This window comes from Glycine max, chromosome 4, assembly GCF_000004515.6.
Source record: "Glycine max cultivar Williams 82 chromosome 4, Glycine_max_v4.0, whole genome shotgun sequence".
Classification (NCBI taxonomy): Eukaryota; Viridiplantae; Streptophyta; class Magnoliopsida; order Fabales; family Fabaceae; genus Glycine; species Glycine max.
In genome coordinates this window covers 43,408,894-43,433,475 of record NC_016091.4, presented here as the reverse complement: position 1 = coordinate 43,433,475, position 24,582 = coordinate 43,408,894, and the positions used below count along the sequence as shown (strand labels likewise).

The following is a 24,582-nucleotide window of genomic DNA, read 5'->3' as shown; positions in this document are numbered from 1 at the left end:
GATTTCAGATCATGATAGTGGAAATGTTATTGATCACACTAATCAAGGAGAAGCTAGAGATAATGAAGAGTTGGTTACTCAGCATGACTTGTCCAATTATCAATTGACTAGAGATAGAGAAAAAAGGGTGATAAAGCCTCCAAGGAGGTATGGTCATGCTGATATTATTTGCTATGCCTTCAGTGTTGTTGAGGAGATTCAAAATTCAGAACCTAAGACCTAGAGGGAAGCAATTGAAAGTGAAGACAGCCAGCTGTGGCTTCAGGCAATGAGTGAAGAAATGGAATCTTTGAGAAAGAACAATACCTGGATACTTGTGGATCAACCCAAGAAGCAGAAGGCTGTTGGATGTAAGTGGATCTTCAAGAAGAAAGAAGGCATTCCAGGAGTAGAAAGGCCTAGATTCAAGGCAAGATTGGTAGCAAAAGGCTTTACACAGGTTGAAGGAATTGATTACAATGAGATTTTTTCACCAGTTGTGAAGCATTGCTCAATTAGAATCATACTTGGTCTGGTAAATTAGTATGATTTGGAACTTGAACAGCTAGATGTTAAAACAGCTTTTCTCCATGGAAATCTAAAGGAAACCATTTACATGAACCAGCCGGAAGGTTTTGAAGAAGGGGAGAACAAGGTGTGCTTGCTGAAAAAATATTTGTATGGACTGAAGCAAAGCCCTCGAATGTGGTATCTCAAATTTGATGAGTTCTTGATCAGATATGACTTCATTAGAAACAGATATGACAGTTGTGTATATATCCTGAAAAAGGGGAAAGTGTGTGTTCTTTATCTTCTCTTGTATGTGGATGACATCCTCATTGCAACTGCGGATAAGGAAGAGATTAGGATACTCAAAGAAAGCTTGAACACAAAATTTGAGATGAAAGATACTCGGAATTGATATTCATAGGGACAGGGCAAAGGGTCAGCTAGAAGGATACTCGGAATTGATATTCATAGGGACAGGGCAAAGGGTGAACTATTCTTGTCCCAAAGCAACTACCTCAAGAAAGTGGTGGAAAGGTTTAGGATGCATCAAAGCAAACCTGTTAGCACACCACTTGGTCATCATACAAAGCTATATGTTATTCAAGCACCAGAAACAGCTTAAGAAAGTTCTAAAATGGATCAAACACCCTATGCTAGTGGTGTTGGAAGCATAATGTATGGAATGGTTTGCAGCAGACCTGACTTAGCTCATGCTGTAAGTATTATAAGCAGATTCATGGGAGATCCTGGCAGCGCACATTGGGAAGCTGTGAAGTGGACACTAAGGTATCTAAATGGATCTTTGAAAACTGGTTTAAGGTACAAGAAGACAGCACACGAGGCAGTAGTCACAGGCTATGTAGATGCAGATTTTGCAGGAAATGTAGACACAAGGAAGTCCTTAATAGGATATGTGTTTACTTTGTTTGGGACAACAATCAGTTGGAAATCAAATCAACAATCAGTTGTTGCTCTTTCAACAACTGAAGCAGAATACATGGCCCTAGTTGAAGGAGTGAAGGAAGCAATCTAGCTTAAAGGTATGATTAATGAACTTGGAATAGCACAAACTTGTGTCACAATTCATTGTGACAGTCAAAGTGCCATTCACTTAGCAAATCACCAAATGTACCATGAGAGGACAAAACACATAGATGTGAAACTACACTTCATCAGAGATGTGATTGAATCTAAGAAGGTGAAGGTGGAGAAGGTTTCAATAGAAGAAAACCCGGCTGATATGTTCACAAAGTCCCTCTCTAGTGTCAAGTTCAAGCACTTCTTGGATTTGATAAATTTTGAAGATGCCTAAAGCAGATTGGTAGAAGTGCAGCCCTGAATCACAAGGTAGACACTTGTTGATTTAGAGTCAAGGTGGAGATTTGTGGTGTGTGACTCAAAATCACAAATGGCACAAGTGAAAAGACTTTAAATTGGTGTTGTCATAACTTTTTTCAGTTATTATAACTGAATTGGTTTTGGCACCAAAGCATAGCTAGAGTGTACATATATATTCTTGATCATGTAATGCAGTGTGTGGTTTTTTTTATGAGAGTGGCTGAAAAATAGAGAAGCTGAAAAACTGCAGAAATCAGAGAGTTCAAAAAGGGAGGTAGTGAGCTAGGTGATTGAGAGAGGTTTTGTTGAAAGAGAAACCAAGAGAGATCAAAGCTAGCTGCTGCTTGTATTGAACTTGTAATTTCATGATCTATGTGATGATGATGAGCTGCGTTTTCCCGTGGATGTAGGCACATTATCGAACCACGTAAATCTTTGGGTTCTTGCTCTGTTGTGTATTGCTTTGCTGTGTTTTCTGTGTTTTTCTTGTTTTTTGATCTTGTGCAGATTAAGAGTAGCAAAATTTATAACTAGAACCAACAAAACCTTTAGGGAACGTCAAATCAAAGTTTCTGTCACAAAGAAACTCATTCTTCAATGCAAAACTAGATGGAATTCCACTTATCACATGCTTGTTGTTGCATTGGCTTACAAAGGTGTTTTAATTGTTTGAAAACAAGATAATAGTTATATACATGCTTGCCTACATTAGATGAGTGAGAAATTGCAAGAGAGATATGTAGTAGGTTGGAAGTTTTTAATCGTGTAACTGAAATGTTTTCTGGGACACTATATCAAACAACCAAGGCATCCTTCCCTTTGACAAAACAAATTTAGCTCTCTTTGTAGCAGTGGCAAATTTGTCCAATTGTAGCTATTAAAAATATGGCTTCAAAAGTGGTTGCCAAATTTGAGAAATATTGGTATGTTATTCATGGAATTATAGGAATTGTTATTATTTTAAATCCAAGATACAAATTTAAGTTATTGGAGTACTTTTTCTCTAAGCTTTATGGAAGTTCATCTTCAATTGAAATGAACAATATCAGGAAGTTGTGTTACTCATTATTTGAAGAGTACCATATTAAGACAAAGGGAATAATGGAAAATTCAACTTCACATGAAAATGATATTGAGTCAAACTTGGATAATCTAGAAGTTAGCAATTTCCTTAGTGACTATGACTCATTTGAGAATAAAACAATTAAGATACAAACAATGTATGAACTAGATCTCTACTTGGATGAGAAAGGTTTGCTTATGAGTGCTAATTTTGACATTCTTTGATGGTGGAAAACAAATGGGATCAAATATCCAATTATGCAGAAAACTACTAAGGATGTTTTGACAATATAATTTCAATTGTTGCTTTAGAATCTACTTTCAACATGGGAGGTAGGTTATTGAGTCCTCATCGTTCTAGGCTTCATGAGTTTACTTTGGAGGCACTTATGTGTGCACAAAGCTAAATGAAACATAAGCAACAAGGTAATAAAAATTACATTCTTTTGTTTATTCAATTGTTGTTTTGTCTTCTATTGATAGTTTTATTTAACATTTGTGATAGGTCTAATGCATTTGTCTTTTTGTCATGTTCTAGTTTCTATTGGTATTGGGGGATCAAAGCAATATATAGAATTTGGAGATAGGTTCTTACAAAAATATGGAGAAGTTGATTTTTATGATGAGGTCAAATATCCTATTTGTTTGTGTTTTTTTAATTTATAATATATAATTATGAGCTAATTAGTTTTACTATTTTTTTACTAGTCTTGGAGAGTATTATCACCACATGATGTCCAAGTTTAATTAGTGTTTTTGTTAAGCAAATAAAGCATTAACTTTAAGAATCATGTTATGTTGGATTATTATATTTGTAATGTTGTTTATTTATGACTTGAGTTTTGATGAATCAGTGCTATGCTTATTTGTTTTTAATATTGTGTGAACATGTTCTTAATGTTTTATTTTTTAAATTTAAGAATGCATTTTGAATTTTTAGTAATTTTTTTGATTAATTTTTATATTGATTTATTAACTTTATATCATAAGTAAAGTGTGGGTCTCGGGTACAGGTATAGGTATATAGGTACCCAATGGGTATGAGGATTAAAGTTGCTACCTCAGCATGTATAGGGCCGACTATGGGGATTTTTTCAGAACATGAGTATGGGGACGAGTACTATAGGACCCTACCTAAAACCCTACCGATTATCATACCTAGTTTAGACAATTAGACAATGAAGATGTCGACAAAGATACATTATGGACACATTTAGATTCCATCAAACTCCTAAATTCATTCCCAACAATAATGATTGGCGATACGACTTACAAGTCAAATAGATATCATCTTCCATTGTTAGAAATTGTTGATATCACTTCAAAAAAAACATGACTTTTGTTATTGCCTTTGTTTATTTAATTTATGAGAAAGTAGATAATTTTGAATGGGCTTTAAGTAAGGTGAAAGGATTGTGTAAGAAAAATGCTTTGTTGCTTCAGCTTTTTGTCAGTTATAGGGATCTTGCTTTCATTTAATGCATTGGAGACTGTGCTTCCTTCTTCAACCAACTTTTTATGTTTATTTTATTACAAAAAATGTCAGCACAAAATGAAAAATCCATTTGGATAAGGCTAGAGAGTGGCAAAATGAAATGGATGCTTAGGAGCTATTGCTCCAATCTCCAGATGAAAAATCATATAACGAACGCTTGAAAAGCTTTACAAACAAGTGCATATGTTATAAAGTATTTGTAGAGTATGTCCAAAACGCATGGTTTATGCCTTTTAAGGAGAAGTTTGTACAAGCATGGGTTTATTGGGTCATGTATCTTGGCAACACAACAACAAATAGGTAGATAAATTCATTGAAATTAGCCATTTTTAACATTTCATTTTGTTAATTGCATAATTTCTTACATTTCATTTTTGTTGCATATTAGGGTTGAAGGCATACATGCGAGATTGAAGCAGTTGCTTTGAGATAGCATAAGAGATTTGTGTAGTTGTTGGGATGCAATGAATAAGATGTTTGTCTTGCAACGTATGACAATTAAAGCTTTGCTTCAGAAAAACATAAATATGGTTAAGCATAGGTTTGATACCCTAATATATAAGAATTTGTGCATCTATGTATAAAGAGAAGCATAAGACATCATTTTCCATGAGTTGCAACAGGTTGACACTATAGGTATTGACAATTATGCTTGTGGCTACACACTTAAAGTTACTCAGGTCTACCATGTGCTTGTGAACTTGTTGAATTTATCAGTATATATGGCTTTATTCCCTTGAAGTGCATCCATGTACATTGGAAGATGTTATCCATTCATAGTTTATAAAATAAGGGTGACTCTTAGGGGGACTTAACCCTGACACATAAGGTCGATGCTTTGTTTAAGATATTTTCACAACTATACGTGTGTGGTAAAATGACCTTAAAGATTAAATTCTGTGAATTTACATTTTCAAATACCACTTCAATGTGTCCCCCTCAAGAGAAAGTAAAAAAAAAAGGTGCATCGAAGTTTGTGATCTCTATCAAACGTGAACCTTCAATGTGGGAGCACGTTGATGAAATAAACACGATGATTGGTAGTTCAGGAACTCTAAAAAAGGTGCATCGAAGTTTGTGAAATATATCAAACGTGAACCTTCAATGTGGGAGCACGTTGATGAAATGAACACGATGATTGGTAGTTCGAGAACTCTAAGTGTGGCTCACAAGTTGGCCATGAAAACAAGAAGACAAAAATGGATCATTATGTGAATGGATTTTCTAATGAGTTGCAACAATACATTCTAAACATTGTTGATGTCACACCGAATGGAAATTGTAATTACAAGATAATTGCAGCTTTGTTAAGCCAAGGTAGGGACTCTTGGTCTCTCGTTGCCAAGATTTGATTTGAGAACTTCAAATATGACACCTTCTCTATGTTGAATTACTTGGCTCAGAAGAAAGACTATTGAAATTAATAACCTCTTGTATGTTGAAAGTGGTTCAATACCCACTGCGAAGTGGATGACCATTCCTGACATGGGTTATGTCATTATTAGCGGTATAATGTTGCATTGGCCCACTTATCTAGGCTGCAAAGTTGAACCTTCTTTCCACTTAATTAGGAATCCCACACCATCTGCTCCTTGTCTCGTTACAATTGGATTTGTCAATGGAAATTACTTTGTGCATGTATGTATTATTCACTAAAGATATCATTTACTTTTGTAAGCTAATATTGATTTATTCGCTCAGTTCATCTTTTCTATGATAATATAACTTTTTTTTAAAAGATAATTGTTCATTTCCTCTTGTTTTACCACAGTAAAAAAGATACTTCACACCCAAAACCCATTTGTGACAAAAGCCTTACATGAAACGCATGCAAGCTTTCAACTCAATACAATTTCATTCAAGTAAAGGATCTCAATATGTAGTACACATTTCTATGGATTAAAATAATTTTAAATGTTGAATGTATATCCAATTAATTTTATGGATGCGTATCTCAATATGTAAAAGAAACTTCTATGAAATTTGATTTAATACATAAGTTATTTTCATCTGTGATACCTATTTGTCAAAACATTAAAAAACCAAAATAAAAAATATACAATAGAATTGTGATTCTGTTATATATTTTTTCAAGAAAACAAAAGGCCCAACAAAAGTATGATTCTATTATACGCTGTGCAACGGAATCATACTTCCTTTGTTCATGCTTTATTGACCCCCACTTGCACAATGGATCGTGATTATGTTGTGCATATTTTCCACCCAACAGAATTTTGTTGCACTTTGGGGGTGCAAAAAAAATGTATAACAAAATCACAATTTTGTTGAACGATGTACAATGGAATCGCGATTCCATTTTGCAATGCAAGAAAGGGTTTTGTTAAAAAAATTGAATGGTGGTAGGAGCCAATAGCAAATCTATAGGGGCTATAGCAACCTAACATTTGTTTTCTGCACTCCTACTATTGTATCTTGTACTTCACATTGCATTTTGAAAAGCCCATTCAAAATGGTAATTTCTATTCTAAAATGAGATTTTTGGAATGCAATGGGAGGTGCAAGATGCAATAGCCTAGCTAGCAAACCCAAATAAAAACAAGAAGGCCCAAAACAATCTAGAAAGTGCACAATTTAAAAAAAGAATAATAAGTTGTGGGGTTGTTGCACTCCCTTATTTCTATTTAAACCCCCGCCATGTTAGTATTATTTTTTCTTACGAAAGTAATTTGTTTTGTGAGTAAGTGCACACAACATAAATATGTTTTCATTGTGTATCTAGATGAAATACACAACAAAAACAATTTTCTATTAAGTATAAGAGTTTCTTTTCACAACAGAAATTTCTCCTAGTTACACAAATCCTTTCAATTTGATCATGTTGTACATTGAAATCACAATAACTACACAAGTTTCTTATGCTATCTCTCAATTGTACATTGAAATCACAATAAATACTTTGAAATTATTTCTTAAGGTCAAATTAATATGCAAACAAAAATAAATCTATTTGTTGTTGTATTTCCAAGGTGCATCACTTGATATATCCATGTCATAACAAATTCTCCTAATGTGGTATAATCATGTATTCTTCAAATAATCAATGAATAAAGGAAAATGTGAGCAAATATCTTCAAATTCGTCCAATGGTTGGTCATACGCAAACTCATTAGAAGAAGATATAAACTCATAACCAAGCATCCAAGATGTTGCCCCATTCCTCCATGAGACTCACATAAATCCCGTATTGCTCTAACATTTTTAGCAATATGGAATTGACATAACTCGCCATGACCGAAGAGAAAGGGGTGCCACTACGAGGAGAAACACAAGTAGAGGATCAAGGATGATCATTGATTTTAGGAGAACAGGTGCATGAAGATGAAGAAGAATACAAAGGAGAGGTGCTTGATAACTGGTTTAGTACAAAAGAGGAAATGATATTTTGGACTTTTCAATTAAAGGGCGTGATCTAAACAATAAGTTGGGGTGTGCATAATAATTCCCTAAGTTATGTCACGGCATGTGGAGTATTGCAGTCTATTCTAAGAGCTCCAAAGTTTGCCCATTTGTTTCACTTCGGACAATTATTAAAAAAAAAAGTTTTAAAGGTTAAACTTAGGAAATATATTGTACACGCCTTCTACTAGACACTTAGATATAAAAAATAAAGTTCTACAAAAAATAATTATTGGAAATCACAATGTTATTTAAAAAAAGAAAAAAGAAGAAAAAATATAAGTACAATAAATGATATGATGTGATAAAAAAATATCAATAAAGTGTTCAATATATGTGTGTGTAAATTTATTACAAAACAATTTTTATATAATTCAAATAATTTTTCAAGAAATACATTTAGGGGGGTGTATTGGAGCATATACAGCACCCTTTTCTTTTGATTTGCGTAATATACATATAGTATGAACAATATTGACTATCGATTGCCATTAAAAAAATAGGTAAAATTGATTGAAAAGTTGTAAGAGAATGAACCTGGTAGTGGTTTGTGTCTTGTTCGGCAGGAGAAGAAAAAGTCTTTGGAAGATTATGAAAAGTCTCAAGGGTTTGGGTGAGATTGTTGGAGGAGTATTTTATGTGTATTTCTAACTAAAAAGTCTCTCAAAATCCATTCCACAAAAGAATCCATCAAAATCTATTTACTTTTGAATACCAAAAGACATTTTAAAAGTGGTAAGAAATCTCAATTGAATACCAACAGATTTTGTTGCCCTGAAAAAAAAATCTTTATTGTCTTAATTGAATACCACAAGATTTGTTTATATTTTATAAAAGTCTTGATTGAATACCACAAGACTTTTTAATCATAAAAAAGTCTTTTAAAATCCTTTGAAATCTTAATCCAATACACCCCCCTAAATTAATTTTTCAGTATCAATTATAAAAAACCTAAAGGATTGGCACAGTAATGTAAGGTTTCACTGGGTTCATATGAGTAGGAACAATTTATTTAGTGGAAAAACTCATATTCAATATTCATGGTATGTAAAATTCTCTTGAACCAACGACAATCATGCATCGTAAGCAGAATTAGTACCTAATCTAGTGAGTTGGTGGACATTCGTGGTCTATGACCTAGGCAAATCAATTATAGAAAATTATTTTTACATCATACTTTTATTTAAAATATATTTTTAATTAACCCTACTAAATTTTTATACAGAATAAAGATATTTAATTGATTAGAAAAATATTTTTCCTAAAAAGATGTGATTGCCAATGTAAAAACCTCTTGTTAATTTTTTTCATATGTACCTATCATATTTGTTTTAAAAGAATAGGCCCGTAATAATTTATGCAAGATTCAAACACAAAAACGCAACCAAGCATGTCAAATTAATTAATTAAAAAGCATTAATTCATAAGTAAATGACATATGATAAGATTATTATTTTTGTAATAATAATTAATTTAAAACTTAATATTTATAGTGATTTCTAATTAATAATTAAATACAGAATAAAATTAAATAAAATAATAATAAATTGATAGTTCATAGTTATAATAATAGTAATAATAAATGCAAGGACGTATGTTACCTCCAATCCAACGCTGTTGAGGACTTGAAGCGGGTTGGACCACCAAACACTCTTATCATGGGCCCATGCCGCGTATGAATAATAAATGCACCAACTTCACACCGAATACTAATTCTAAAAGAAGATAATAAAAATATAGTATAATTTTTATTTTTTACTATTTTTTATTTTAAAACAATAATTATTTCGTCACTAGTTATTTGATACAAAATACCTTTTTTCTGCTACAAACTTACTATGATAACATAAAATCCTTCGCAAAACAATTTAATTAAATAAGTTGAATAAAATTTCAAGAACAACATTAAAGGTAATTGATAAATTTTATCGAAGACAACTTACATCCTTTATAAGAAATAATTATATTAAAATAGAAAAAAAAAATATCTACAACATATTTGAGTTAATTCTTGCAGCAAGAATTTTTCTCTATATATACAATAGTTGAACTGAAATTTTATTTTGAAAAAATGAATATACACACATATATATATATATATATATATATATACAAATAATTGTCATCCTCAACACTCAATATGAGTTTAAAACTACTGAACCTAATCCATTATTCATTTTTTAAAATCTCCCTAATTTAAAATAATCAAACACCAACGTAAGAAAGTTTTTTTTTTTTTTTTAATGCAAAACGTAAGGAAGTTATTCACAAACGTTAAAGACGGTTCATAACAACTATTGTTTTCCTTTTTCACTTATTTTTTTCCACATCTATCATTTTTGTCTATGAACAAATCAAAACCAATCACGTGACTTGTAAATGTTTATTAATACTTAAGACATTCCTTTAAATTTAATCTTTGTTTAAAAGTGATCTAAATGCACCTATTATAAAGTTATAATAATAAAACAAAATTTATATTTCAATTTTTTAAAATTTATAAAAAAAATATAAAATGTGTAATGAAAGGCACTTATGTGTTAATAAATACATACGAGTCATGTGATGTACGAGTTTGCTATAACTTATCATTAAAAGAGCCAGTTATAAATTTCAGAAAAAAACTTCTTCCAATTTGGAAATATGTACTACTTCAAAAGGAAGTAAAATTGCGATAGTGTATATATATGTTAGTGTTCGTTTTTCTTAAAATTTCATACATTTAAATCGTAATATATAACTAGAATAATTTGTATTCAAACTAATCTTAATTAATCTGCATTATAGTGTAGAAAAAGTATTTTCGCATGTTATTATCCAATTAAATACCCAGTTCCATTTTTTAATGCAGAGTTGGAAACTATTGCATTTGCAAAGACTAATATTAAAAAGGAAAAAAATAATTGGCCGGTACAAAAAAGAGGGAATGAGTGAGAATCATGTGAAGTGCCGCCACTCTCTCTCTCTTTCTCTCTCTATCTGTCTCTGGTTCAATCAAAAAAAAGCTTCAATCTTTAACAATCCAACACACAACAAAACAACCCCACTTCTGTTTTGTTTTGCTTAAATTATTCTGAGAAAGTTTCTTCTTTTCTTCTTGTTCCAATGGCTGCTGCAACTGCCCCAAGATTCATCAAGTGTGTGACCGTTGGCGATGGAGCTGTAGGGAAGACCTGCATGCTCATTTGCTATACCAGCAACAAATTCCCCACGGTGTGGATGCTTTCTTCCACATCTTTTGTTTTCAAGAGATCATTTTTTTATTGAATTGCCATCGTTTGATGTTATTTTTGTTTTGTAATGTCCACTATGTGTGTGTGTGTGTGTATGTGTGCTTTCTGAATTTTTCTCTGTTCTGTTGAAATCATCTTAATTTGAGTAAAGAAAACTGTTTTATGTGTGTGCTAAGTGCAGAAAGTAACCCAGTTGTTATCTTGTGAAGCTTCACCATTGGGTTTATCTGATTTTGCTTCCCCCTATGTTGATCATCAGGACTATATCCCCACTGTGTTTGATAATTTCAGTGCAAATGTGGTTGTTGAAGGCATAACTGTCAATTTAGGCCTTTGGGATACAGCTGGTATGAAACTTGTTATAGTGTTTTTTTTTAAGGTTGGTGTTCAGTTATACACAAACATTTTAAAAAAAATACAAACAAATTATAGTGACACCCCATGTGGTTTCTTGAGATAGCACACAATACTCCTGCCTTTTTAGCCGCTATAGTAATTTCTCTTAATTGTTTGAAATACATTACACCATGTATCCCCATAAGAAGAGTTATTGCAAAGTGTAAATCTTAAAAAGGTAGTGCAATTTCAATAAACCACAGGACGTATCAATCAAATTTGTTCAAATGAATGATGATGGGGATTGTTTTCTGGTTTGGCTGATAGAATGATATTTGTCAAAAGAAAAAGGTTGTTATGTTGTATTTGTTTCCATTATCTTCCTTAGGGCAAGAGGATTACAACAGGCTGAGGCCCTTGAGCTACAGGGGGGCAGATGTCTTTGTCTTGGCTTTTTCTTTAGTTAGTCGCGCAAGCTATGAGAATGTGCTGAAGAAGGTATGCTTCAGTGCTTGTATCTCTGAATTTGGTACTTTTGATGTCTTGCAGATTTCTCTTTTGTTCTCTAATTTGTATGCACTGTCCAGTGGATCCCTGAACTCCAGCATTTTGCCCCTGGCATCCCATTGGTATTAGTTGGCACAAAATTGGGTAAGTCATCATTCAATTGTATTAATGCTTGTCTTAGTCTCATGCTAATTTTTCTTCCAATTATAGATTTTTAGTATATTGATTATCGAATTCTTCATAAAGCATCCAGCCACATATGAAGAAATGAGGGACTAGAAGACTAAAACTTCATCTATTCCCTTGCCTGAACTATAGGAACTGGCATTTATTCTTAGATTAGAATCTTAAAACTTTATTTTGTTAGGTTGAAACATATGACCATTTTGCATAGATTTATTGTTCTCTTTAACTGTTTAACAACACAACTCATTAAAAAAATATGCACAAAGTTTTGTGCCAGAGAATACTTTTTTAAACTTAACAAACTCATTTATCCAAATTTTGTGAAGGTTGGCACTTGGCATTCATGTTGAATGTGCTTATATGTGCACCTCAAAACTTGTCCATGTCTATTATAGTGAAGACATTTTAGTTTACATCTACTTCATCACATGTTGGTGATCCACTAAGGAAGTTGCATTTGGTTGACCAAAAAATTTTGCTGCAACTATGTCATGCCTTATACCATTGATGCCATCTACTTTTATTGGAGTAAAGAAGAACTATGGTGCTATAAGCTTTAAAGGCTATTCTCATAGTGTAGCTTTAATGTTCTTATCCCTTTTAATTGATCAATATTAGATCATCCATCACACAAGGAAGTCAAAGTTTTTTTCACCAAAATAATAAAAAATGAAGCTTGGATCATGAGAAGGAAGCCCCGTGACAATATTACAAAATTATTTCGTAAATGATTCAATTTCAATTAGGCTTCATGATGCAGAATGCTGACCATCAACTGTAACAATTGAATATACAACAATTAATCTGGTTCTCCGTTCTCCTTTATTTGTACTTGAATCATTTGTTACTTTGGAGAATTTAGTGTTTTGATCAAACAAATTTCGGTCTCTTGTGTTCCATATAGAAGACCTAGTCCACTGATAGTTGAACAGTTCTGCTGTTTTTGGCTTCAGCACATCCTAAAGCAAATCTTATGTTGCAGCATAGCTTTAGATTTTATTTATCTTGCATCTCTGATGGTGGTAAAAAAATTATCACCGAACAATTAGATTTAAAAAAACAAAAAGAAAAAGAAAACACTTTGGACATCTATCTTCTATATGGTGGTAGTTTGACATGCATTGCTACTGTGTTTATGATGAGCATGCAGATCTGCGCGAAGACAGGCACTATATGGCTGATCATCCTGGCTTGGTGCCCGTGACTACTGAGCAAGTACAAATCTCCCTTCATTATGTGTATAGAGTTCAACACGCATTAATTTTAAAACTGTTGGTCTTTTGTTCATAACTAGGGTGAGGAACTCCGTAAACATATTGGAGCTACCTACTATATTGAGTGCAGCTCAAAAACTCAGCAGGTATGATTATACTAACCATTTTATTCTTGCAGTTTTTCAATGTTTCAAGCTGAATATGAAAAAATACCACAAATTGTCATCTAAAGAAACTAGCTTTCCTCTCCACTTATGATGCATCATACTGAGGAATGCAATTTAAATAAAAATATAAAATATGGTAGGCGCGAATGATGTGCAATAATTTAAATCATTCATGCAAAATTTCGGACCAAAAGAGGTAATTTCGTTATGTTGCTTTAGTACTATACAAAAGATGCTAGTTCACCAAACGGATGCTTAGAGCATCATCTGTGATGATAAAAACCAAACCTTATTGAGCATTATGTCTTAATAAAGTTGCAAAATTATCAAATGGATGCTTTTTAGATGTGAAAATTCTAATATAAAGCTATGCCATTTAGTTTGTTTGCTCATGTCATGTGATGTTTGTTGACAAAGGATCTATTGGTGTATCAATTTGGTATGCAAGATATTTTTCATCATTTTTGCAGATCAATACTTTGATGTTTAAACAAATATTCTGCCTGAAATAAATTTACTTCTAATACCGTTTCAGAATGTGAAGGCAGTTTTTGATGCTGCGATCAGAATGGTCATCAAGCCTCCACAAAAGCAAAACGAGAAAAGGAAGAAAAAACCACGTGGCTGTTTCCTGTCAGTACACTTTTTCCTTATTATATCTAACAGCTTTATATAATTTTATTTTTGTGCAGGGGAGGGGATAAGGGTAACCCTTTTTCTTTCACACTCGCGATTTCCATTTCAACTATTTTATATTTTGACATCCCATTGAGGTCCCCTCTTGTGGCTGCTCTACTTAATCCAAAATCTATCCAATTTAGTAATCAAATATTTTATTAGTTGGTTTTATTTACCCAAAAATTTATTGTAAGAATCAACAACTAATAAAATATTTAAGAACTAGTTAGGTTAGGTTACCAATACTTAAGGAAAACAATAATGAATAACATGGCAACTCCCATTAAAGCACCTTAGTTTATAAAAGGATGCACTACTCATTTAGTGGCAGTTATAGTGTCCGCTATCTGGCTGTAATAAAATAAAGAATCTTGCTAACGAGTATCCTAAAAGAGAAAAGATTTAATTAGAAAAAACATATGAGAGCACAATTTAAAATCATAGATGAGTTCATTTTTTCGTATCCCAATAAAAAATCCTTTTTACTTCCTTAACTTGGACATTAGTTAGCATCTGCCTAAAAGAAAGTACAGCACTATATTCACATGATAAAATCTTATTCATGTTGGCGCCTTGTTTTCATGGTAATATTACTATCACGAGCCATGATTAGGTTTTAGTTGCAGATTGTGATTAGTTTATAACTTTTTGTTCTTGGGTTTAATCTATCTCTGAAAATGCAGAAATGTCCTCTGTGGAAGGAACATTGTTCGTCTTAAGTGAAAACACTTCATCAGTATCTCATCCAAAGGTTTCACGTGCTAGGGGGAGAAGCCTGTTACCGCCGTGTAGAAATTTTAAACTTAACCTAAAATCACTTGGCTGGAATTTGCAGAATAGCTACTTACATTTGGTTATATTTAATTTAATTTAATATCTTATGGGTTTTAATGTATTGAGGAACTATAAAAAACAGTTGCACCCGATAGCTTGTAAATAAAGCAGAGTGAGTTTGTTTGCTAGCTACCCTTTATTTATTTTGGAAGCGTTCAAGTTTCAAATCGAGTCTCTTTTTTTCTCTAGAGCATGCTGTATTCTTGATAATCTTCATCAAATCTCTCAAGCAGATAAATTACCACTTGACCCAAGACTCCTTCTGCCTTCACCTTCTAAGAGAAAATTTTGGCCTCCAACAACACAACTGTACAATGTTAAAGCGTCCGAATCAGTGAACAAATATTACGTAACCTTACATTAAGAAATTTCCTCTTTAATAAGCTGGGAAATTTAATCTAAAACCACTTGCTTGTCACTGCAAATATATAGGACTATTATAGCTTATAAGTAATGTAAGACCCATTTACGTTGCATCTCGAATTAGAAACCATTTCGAAATTCGATAATGTTGAGTTTTTTTTTGTTCTTTATCGAGCAAAAGGAGTGAGAATCACACACTTGTCAATCTCGTTCCATTTCCCCCTTTCCAACTTAACACCAATGAAAATGACATCGTAAATTCTTATAGTACATTACACAACATTACAGTGAAACTAATGATATACAAAAAGACTGGAGTGTGGCAAGACAAATTTTGTACGACACGGAATTAGACAGTTTCAGAAAAATGACAATGTATCATATCTTGATTAACTTTTAAATTTAGTTTCCTATTTTCTCACTATCTCTTAAGATTAGTTCCTATATTTTCTTGGTTTTCTATAAATTAGTGTTCTAGGTTTTATGAATATATCAAACACAATTCATGTTTAATTTTCTCTTCTCTCTTCCTCCCTCAATAACCAAACCCCATAAATCAGCCAGCCAGTATCCCTACAAAGTTGCTGGCACTGATATCAAGGATCAGAACTTTTTATGGTTTCTGCAGCTTATAAACATTCAGAAGAAAATTAAATTCATAACCAACCATCTTAGAGAGACTCCTATTCCAGCCAGTAATCCATCACCAAAATCATCGTGCCAAATACAGAAGTGACTAAAAAAAACTAAATTCCAGTAATAATAATGAATACACTACACTAGTTAAGGGCTAGCAATATCCAGAAGACACGGTACGGAAGAGTTTAATGATTAAATGTGAAGGAAACTGGGATACAGCATATATCAACCACAACAGAGGAAGAACTCAGTTGCCAAATTCGTCGGTCCCCAGCTAGCATCTATTTGTATGTTTATATGTGCGCTAAAAAGGAAAATATCATAATTTAGCATCATAACACAACTGAATATGGATGCAACAAGTATGGTCCCCTATCTACAAAGGAAAAATTGATCTGGAGCCACCTAGAAGTAGGGGCAAACAATTATCCCACCCCCCGGAAAGTGTCCTTTAAAATACATTTGTTAAAGGGATTGGGGATCGGAGTCTACTTAACATAATCAGGCACTCACTTACCACCCAATTCTCCCAAAAGCAAAAATTGGATGATCGCTGGAAGTTGACCATTGCCAAATCCTCAAATCACTGAAGACAAGATATTTAGTAAAACATTTAATTGGGAATCACCAAAGAAAGAAAAAAAAGTTAGTTAAAAATAAACTAGCAAGAAAAATGAAATATAGGAGAGCCACAGTAGGCTGCAAAAGAGCAGGATTTCTCAATGAAGATGGGACAGAAGACCGCCCACAGAGAAATGGCAATAGCATTTATTCCTTTATCATTTAAATATATTTCTTAACGAAAAAAGTAACCCCCTCACTGAATTACATCAGCATGACACAGGATATATTTTCAGATCCTCTCCCACAAGTGACAAAGTGTTACAAACATTTGAATATACAAATCTAAACACTTACAAGCATTTGTGGTCATTAGATTGTATGATTATATATTTTGCTATTGCCATGAGGATTGGTTGTGGCCATCCCACCCACCATCAGGCTCCTTCCTCTTACGAACACTACCAGCCAGCTGGACCCTTACTTGCTCCTCAGCTAGGGCCTGTGAACTAGCAACAGAAAGTTGCCTAGATGGAAGAGGAGAATTCCCGTCTCTCCCATCCACATCTGAACCTCCAGGTCCTGCATTAAGATCTAAACCCTGCCTTGCCCATTTTCTACTGGTCTCGGCACTACCACTATTGCTACCTTCTGCAAGGCCAACAACAAAAGGCCTGGGATAATGAGATGAAACTGCACCAGCAGGCCCCATTAACTGTGAATTTACCGCAGGAAAGCAAAGCTGATTGCCTGATGTTGGATATACATAAGTAGTTGATCCAGAAGAAAAAGAAGCTGATGGAAGAGGAAAGCTGGAATTAAAAGGGAAGACAGGATATTCAAATGGAGCAGATGCATATGACACTGCAGGAGAAGATGACAATACTGGCCCCCTATAAATATCAGGTCCAAATGGGTTGCCACCAGCAGCAGGAGTCAACAACCTTTGTGGCCCATTTGGGGCAACAATTGAAAAGGGATGATCCCCTCTATCAGGCATAATTGAAGATATTGTGACAGCAGAATAGGTGTTGCCACTGGAAGGAAGCCAAGAGAAGTTGACTGGCTCAGCAGTACTCACCCTAAGTCCAGAAACAAGCGGTTGAGATGGCACACTGCTCCTGGCATGCAGAGAAAACAATGAGGATTCAGTGGTGACTTCATCAACTGAAGGTCCATTGTTCAAATCAAAGTCCCTGTGGACATTCACTTCTCGATTTGGTGGACCACCCAATGATGGCTTCACCTGCATAATTGGCACATCAATTTTATGATTACTGCTCAAGCAATTGCCCACGTCAGAAGCTTCATCCACTTGGTTCAAGTCAAGACCAAGCCCTCCAGAGCAGCGAAGAGGTGAAGACATTTTACTGCATACAGGATCATGATCATCAGTTGCAAGAGATGCAGAATCAGTGTGACGAGCATAAGTTTGAGAAGAAATATCATCAAGTATTCTTTCATCAGCCACATTCAAGTCAATATCCAATGGTGCTCGACTCTGCTTTCCAGCTGGAGCATCAGGTATAGAGGTAGTTAGTGCACCAAGAGGCATTTCCATAACCTTCCTGGGCTCGGCTGGCCTAAATGCACTAGTGGCAGCTGATCCCTTCCAACCAATTTCCCCTTTACTTCTCAATAAATCTTCAGGAGGCACAAAGGGCCCCTTTGCAGCAGCAGCCACGGTGACAGGAGCAGGAATACCACAAGACATAGATGAAGCAGGAAACGGCACAGGACTGACCAAACAACCAGCAGGTGCACTGCAGTTGAACTCGCCACTTTTCCCATCATCTGCATTGAGCCCTTCATTTAAATCAAATTCAACCTTAGCATCTGCATCTGACACAGCTGCAGAAGACATGGAAGAAGCATCTGCAGTGGTAGAGGTGCACTCCTCAGCCTCCTCCGCTTCCATGGCAATCAATTTTGACCCTTTAGAATCAAGATGCTTATCCATTTCTTGTGAAAGGACACTAGGTGAATCTTTGGGAAGTTCCTCTCTGGCAGGTTGGTCATGAACCTCTTTCGTTTCTAAATTTTCCTCCACATGTTCAGCAGCAATACCAGTCACAATAGAGCATAAACCTCTATCCTCAGGCATTGTCAAGGCATCACTTTCACACTCATTTCTTTGCTTTTTAGACTGACTAGAATGATTCTCAGCATCAACATCATCAGCTTTTTCAAACTCCCGTTCAGTCAAGTCTTCAGGAACCTTATCAACACTATAAGCAGAAGAATGGAGTACATTCTCATCTTTTCCTCTTGCCGAATCAGACTGAACAAGAATAGCAGCTGTCTGTCCACCACCAGTTGATACTTCAGTAGTACAGTTATCACTCTGTACATCCACTTCCACAGCTATATGTGACAATTTTTCAGTTGCTTCTGCCTTAACTTCTGCAACAGAACTGACCTTAACATCAACAATTTCATCAGCATTCACTCCCCGACCAACCTCCTGGAGCTGCTTGCTTCTGTCACCATCTCTAGCTTCTTGTACAGAACTTTCAGAAAGGCCACCCAATGCAGTAGATACAGATTTTTTGTTTAATTTTCCTTTGCTTTCTAAAATAGTTTCAGAAACCTGTTGCAAATCCATACTACATGCATTAACACACTTATTTAGCTCTCTTGCAGCTTTCTCTTCAGAAGCTCGAAAATCAGAATCACTTTCATCATTTACCCCTAAATCACCTGTTACAGAACCCTGATTCTTATGTTCACCATCAAGACCATTATTTGAGTGGCATTCATCCCGGACAAGATTCTCTTCAGAGGACTTAACAACACCATTGCCTGTGCATGACTGTTCAACAGCAGTAGTGTTTCTTTCTGGAGATCCAGCTGGAGTTAACAATTCAGATTTCAAAATCTCTCCAGCAGCCACACTCGCAAGAAGATTCATTCCAACATCATCAGCCTCAGAGTACTTAACACCTTCAATTAAAGCATTTATTGAGGTGTAAGAAGCATCCTGCAAATTTCCAGATTTATTTTCATTTCCAGATGACGAGGAAGCGGCTTTTGGTACCTCCAATGTTTTCTTGCAATCATTGCCAATCTGACAGTGCTCTTCATCAGTAACTGCAGCAGGTGATCCATCAGCCTCATCAGAGCCAGTCAATACGTCTTTAAAATCATTACTCTGCCAAGATTCAGTATTAATATCTGAGACAATATTTGCTCGATAAAGGTCACTCTTTTCCTTCGAGCTTTGATCAAACTGATCATGCTTCTCCGGGAGGACAGGAGATGAGGCTCGACTATTCATGATTGTAGGATCATCAAAAGAACCTGCACTAGCACTTTGAGCAGGACTTCTAACTTGGCTTGGAATTTTAACAATCAGCTTACAAGAAACTCCCTCAAGTGCCTTTTCCATTAATCCAGGTTGAGATATTTTCTCTGAAGTTAAATTTTTGTGCAAGGGGGAATTCCTACTTGATCCAGTTTCCCTTTGCCCTACGGATGGAGTTGAACCTGAAAATCCATTAATAGATTTTCGGTGCCGTGAAGAGCCTCCAGATATCTTATTCACACTCATTGCAGTAGAGCTTCTGGCATCCTCCTTTCCTGAATGACCTCCAGTTTTAGCATGGTCACTAGAACACGATTGACTGTTGTTGTGAGATTGACTAGAACTACTACTTTTCTCATCCCTTGCATTCACCATGGGAAGATCAGAACCTCCATTGGCAGCGGCAATACGGGGCTGTCCATCTTTTAGGTTTGTAGTCGCAGATGCAGGTGATGGCACTGATTTTGCAGGCCCAGGAAATGCGGATGTCGATGCAGATCTAGTAGTATTCTCTCCCTGGACAATCTTCACAGAGGCAGTTTTGGATGCAGAAAGCTGTGTAACTGAACTCTTCATGGCAACATCAGATAATGCACCTGAATGTCTATTCCCACCTTGACCAACAACAGAAGAACGCGATTTGGCAGACCAGTGGACAGTGGGACCTGAACCAGACTTTGCATCTTTTATATTCATTTCAGCTTCAACACGTTTCTTCCATGTGTCAACTAAACCTCTGGCTTTCCTCTGAATTTCAGTGTTTTTATGCGTTCGCAAATGATTCACAGATTTTCCAATGTTGCATGTTTGTAAAGCCTGAAGATTTACTGGAAGCTTATCAAGTGCCCGAAGCAATACCAAGAGAAATTCCTCAACAGATTTATCACCATCCCTAGACCCAACACCATCACCAATCTTCCCTTTATGGACCTCTTGGAGCCATTCATCAAATACAGGCAAGCCCCTCAACTGCACAAACTGACTAAGACAATCTAATTTATCTGTTGCTGCAATGACAGCTGCAAGCAATGCCCGGCTAGCTAAATCTATCTTCTCATTTTTCTCAGGAACCATCAGCTGCACTAATTTTTCAACTCCTTCATTGTCAACAAGCCCTCCCTTTTCTGTAATTTTAGCAATCTCTGTCTTCAAAATGTTATCATGCCTGAAATGACCAGAATCTCCATCCTCAGTTTTTATTGATCGTTCTCGCTTGGCAGGCTCAGAGCTTTGATCAGCCCTTTCCCTTTTCCTCCCCTTAATGTGAGATGGAAAGGAAGAAGTACTGTTCTGGACACTATCTGAAACAGATTTTAACTGTGATGTTGATGTTGGACTACTCATTGGCTTAGGAGATCGGCCACCTGGCTGCACTGCTGCATGCATTCCTACACAAGTTCTGTATAATAGTTGATCTACTTCTTCTTGACAATCCTGGTATCATGGGGACAAATTAAGTTGGGAAAAGACTAGAACTATAAAAAGGTCATAACAGACTGGAACATAAGATAGCAGAAACTTACATTAATATAATCTTGATCATTTAGCCACCATAAACACTTGTTTGCAATGTCATAAACCCTCCTGCACACAAATGAAGAAATCCCTGATGGAAGTTCAGCACCCTTACGAAGAAATGCAACTTTACATGGATGGAGCAGCGATTCAGCATCAATTTCATCCTTATGGAAGGTGTAGAAGATTTCGTTTGGAGCAGCCACCAATGGTCCACCCTTGTTGAGTTTTACTTCAATGGATCGATAAAGCCAACTAACACCTACCTTCAATTTTTTCTCTTTGCCAAATGTCAGACAACGAATTATACCAATAAATGGTGGGCGATCTTCAGATGGTTTGAAGAGAGCACATTCACCAACACTAATTTTGCGACCGTCCTAAGATTTGAAAATAATGAAAATCCTTAGTGAACCATTAATGTTCAATCAACAGAATATCAGTGCTTTGCATTTTGAGAAATTGATTTTAAGCATTGCCATTGATTTTTTTAACAACTATTACACATCTGATCCCTTTAAAAGAATCTCCATATGAATGCATTCTTCTTTGGCATTAGAATTTAAAAAGTTTCATTAAAGGAGCAAGAAAATCACCAGTGATGTATATTTATTTCACATAAATTTTAAGGGGGGAGTGGGGTTTGATATAAGTTCAGAGCAGAGCATTATGATAAAAATAAAGACTAGAATTTTGGTTTAAAGAAATTTTTATTGAATTTAGAAAGGAACTCGCAGAGCTTTCAGGGCGACAAAAGAAAGATCACAGCCTAAACTCCACATGCTCATTCACACTCCTTCTACCTGCATATCTATCTATATCTATATATACCACTCCCCCCACACACACCCAGCCTCCTAAAACCTTCCTTGCACATGTGAACAATTTTCCCCAACTGTTAATGCAGAACCTTGCCAATGGAATCAATCAATAATTTCACATATATTTAATTACCCTTTACAATGTAAGCATCCCATACAAAAAAACAGATTATTTTAACACAGAAAGTGTAATGTCTTATGGAAACCCAGAAAACAGTTAATCCCAGCATTTCAAAATAATAGTAAATGTTTTATGGAAGTCATTATATACCCTCAATTTAAGAAAATATAAGTGCATTTGAAACAAGTTAAAACATGTGGAATAATGACAGACTGAAATGGAGGGGGTAACATAAACAGGATACAAACACTCTGCAGTCAGAGAATATAAGCTTGCTGAGATTAGTATTATACAACCATTGAATGAGGAGATTCGATACTCCTAGAGAGAAAAACACGGTATAAAACTGTGCAACCTATACCTACATTAGGAAACAAACAATAACAATCATCTCATCCTACCAAGTGACTACGCCGGCATCATGCAACACCATTAAATGACATCAAAACAAACAATTTCCTTGCCTCTAATAATTATTTTCAATAAATTGGCATAACATCCACCTGCTTCCCCCTCCACCTCCACTCACATCAATCAGAACAATTAAAATCAACTCTATTGAAGTAACAGCAAGAAAATATGATCTATTCATTTTGTTTAACAATTCGATACTGGTTCAGAAATATATCCTCCAGTAAATTAACAACACTAATCTTAATTAGGGCCTGTTTGAATAAACTTCTCTATAAAGACTTCTAGGAGAAGAAAATAAGAAAAAATGAAATGAGTTTCTCCATAAACTAATTTTTAGAAGTTCTCCCACGTTAGTTTTTCTAAAAAGTTGATTTTTAACGTATGCATAAGCTAATTTTAGCTTATGGAGAAGGTCAGTTCAGTTTTCCCTTTTTATTTTCCTCTCCTATAAGTGCTTAGGCAAAAGTTTATAATAACTGGCTCTTAATCGAAATTTCACTTATTAAACGCACTGCGGTTACCAATTCAGTAGTTTCCATCTTAATCCCTGCCCTAGACACATACTTGTACACAACGCACTCGTCAAAAACCCACAATTCATTTCCACATAAACTCAAATAAGCTGTCAAACATAAATAACCTTTTTTTTCTTACAACGAAAAAACCAAAAGCTTGAAATACAACCGTAACCCTAACAATACCTTACAGAACGACTTCACTGACGACGACGACGAAGAAGAAGACGAAGAAACATCGGCGTTCAGAGACGAGTCGCCACGTGTGGAGGATTTCCACATGTGCCGAGTCCTCTTACCCTTCTCACCTCCACGCCCATGCATAGCCTCGCATTTTCCCCAACGCGTACCATCAAATCCCCCTCCTAATTCGACACCCGAAGCCCTCAGAACCCGCGAAACCCTAGATCCGCGCAAAACCCTAGCTCCGCAACCATGCTTTCCAGAAACCCTAGGCTTTCGAAATTCGAATTGACGCACTCGGATCCGCGCGAAGACGAATGCGAAAAAGGAACAAACGAAGGAACGAATTCGGAGCGAGAATCTAGAGAGAGAAACAGAGATGGAAGAGAGAGAAAGCGTGTGGGTAAAAGAAAGAAGGATGTACTTGGGTACTTACTAGGGGTCGGGCAGTGCGGGCAGCACGGGCAGGGAGAATGATAACGTCACAGGAAGGTGAGGCGACGTGTGGAGAATGTGACTGGAGATTGGTTGCCTTGGGAAGTGAGTCACCACCATTGACTGGTCCATCTGCTGCTTTTTATTTGACTTTCACTTTCTCTCTCGCTGGCAAAGGCCAGTTTCTGTTTGTTTGTTTTCTTTCTTTTTCAATTTTATTTTCCGATATTTTACCTTTTCGTTTTTTATTTAAGTTCTGAAAAATTAATGAGTAGGTTACGTAACAAGATAACCTGAGTATGTTGTGCTCAGTGCTTTTTAGTTTTTATGTTAAGTAATGACACTCGTAAAGTAATGATATACATGCATTCTCGTTTTAAATACTCATTAGTTTCTTTTATTTTCTTTTCTTTTTTATTGCGTCTAAACTTTATTATATTTATATTTTTCATTTTTTTCTTTATAGATGTCTTATCTTAGTATGTTTATGAAATATTTTTCTTTTTCATATTGGTGTGGTTGGAAAGGATAGAAGAGTAATTTGGTGCGCTACAGTCCACATGGAGGCATATGATGGCAAGTTAAGGTTGTCTTTAGATGTTCCAACAACTGTTACCGCATATAATATTTTTTTTTTATCGTGTTTGTCTCAGGAAATTTTATGATGACCTCCCTTCCCCCTGCTCCTGCCACAAGTGATATATGGATTTCAGCCTCCACATTCCCAAGACCAAGATGTAAAGGCAGGATTTAAT

The 24,582-nt window shown here is 35.3% G+C and overlaps 2 protein-coding genes across 7 annotated transcripts; one reads left to right on the top strand and one right to left on the bottom strand.

Moving 5' to 3' along the window:
• Positions 1-10,707: 10,707 nt before the first annotated feature.
• Positions 10,708-15,049, top strand: ROP10 (Rho-related protein ROP10). The gene is made up of 8 exons (NM_001248915.2): positions 10,708-11,014; positions 11,294-11,381; positions 11,759-11,868; positions 11,958-12,021; positions 13,214-13,278; positions 13,358-13,423; positions 13,980-14,077; positions 14,806-15,049. The coding sequence occupies exons 1-8, from the start codon at positions 10,907-10,909 to the stop codon at positions 14,843-14,845; spliced, it is 639 nt and encodes a 212-aa protein (NP_001235844.2). The 5' UTR covers positions 10,708-10,906; the 3' UTR covers positions 14,846-15,049.
• Positions 15,050-15,073: 24 nt separating this feature from the next.
• On the bottom strand, positions 15,074-23,824 carry LOC100780436 (uncharacterized). 6 transcript variants are annotated; one of them, XR_414031.4, is made up of 5 exons: positions 23,396-23,806; positions 21,347-21,718; positions 16,877-21,257; positions 16,476-16,544; positions 15,074-15,263 (listed from the first exon to the last, which is right to left on the bottom strand). XR_414031.4 is itself a non-coding variant. In XM_006578555.4 (4 exons), the coding sequence occupies exons 1-3, from the start codon at positions 23,531-23,533 to the stop codon at positions 16,917-16,919; spliced, it is 4,851 nt and encodes a 1,616-aa protein (XP_006578618.1). In that variant the 5' UTR covers positions 23,534-23,806; the 3' UTR covers positions 15,074-15,263; positions 16,877-16,916. The 6 variants fall into 6 exon arrangements, 4 of the variants coding, with proteins under 4 accessions (XP_006578618.1, XP_040870848.1, XP_006578619.1 ...); XR_414030.4 differs by lacking the exon at positions 15,074-15,263 and adding an exon at positions 15,975-16,262; XM_006578555.4 differs by lacking the exon at positions 16,476-16,544.
• Between the last annotated feature and the right edge of the window lie 758 nt (positions 23,825-24,582).

What these genes read in the sequence shown, in the direction of transcription:
- LOC100780436 (XM_014774776.3), bottom strand. Translation starts at nt 23,533, where the DNA reads ATGCATGGGCGTGGAGGTGAGAAGGGTAAGAGGACTCGGCACATGTGG. An exon ending in CAGTGAAGTCGTTCTGTAAG is followed by an intron (nt 21,719 to 23,395) that starts GTATTGTTAGGG and finishes TTCAAATCTTAG; the next exon opens with GACGGTCGCAAAATTAGTGT. An exon ending in ATGATCAAGATTATATTAAT is followed by an intron (nt 21,258 to 21,346) that starts GTAAGTTTCTGC and finishes CCATGATACCAG; the next exon opens with GATTGTCAAGAAGAAGTAGA.
- ROP10 (NM_001248915.2), top strand. Translation starts at nt 10,907, where the DNA reads ATGGCTGCTGCAACTGCCCCAAGATTCATCAAGTGTGTGACCGTTGGC. An exon ending in AGGCCTTTGGGATACAGCTG is followed by an intron (nt 11,382 to 11,758) that starts GTATGAAACTTG and finishes TATCTTCCTTAG; the next exon opens with GGCAAGAGGATTACAACAGG. An exon ending in TGCCCGTGACTACTGAGCAA is followed by an intron (nt 13,279 to 13,357) that starts GTACAAATCTCC and finishes GTTCATAACTAG; the next exon opens with GGTGAGGAACTCCGTAAACA.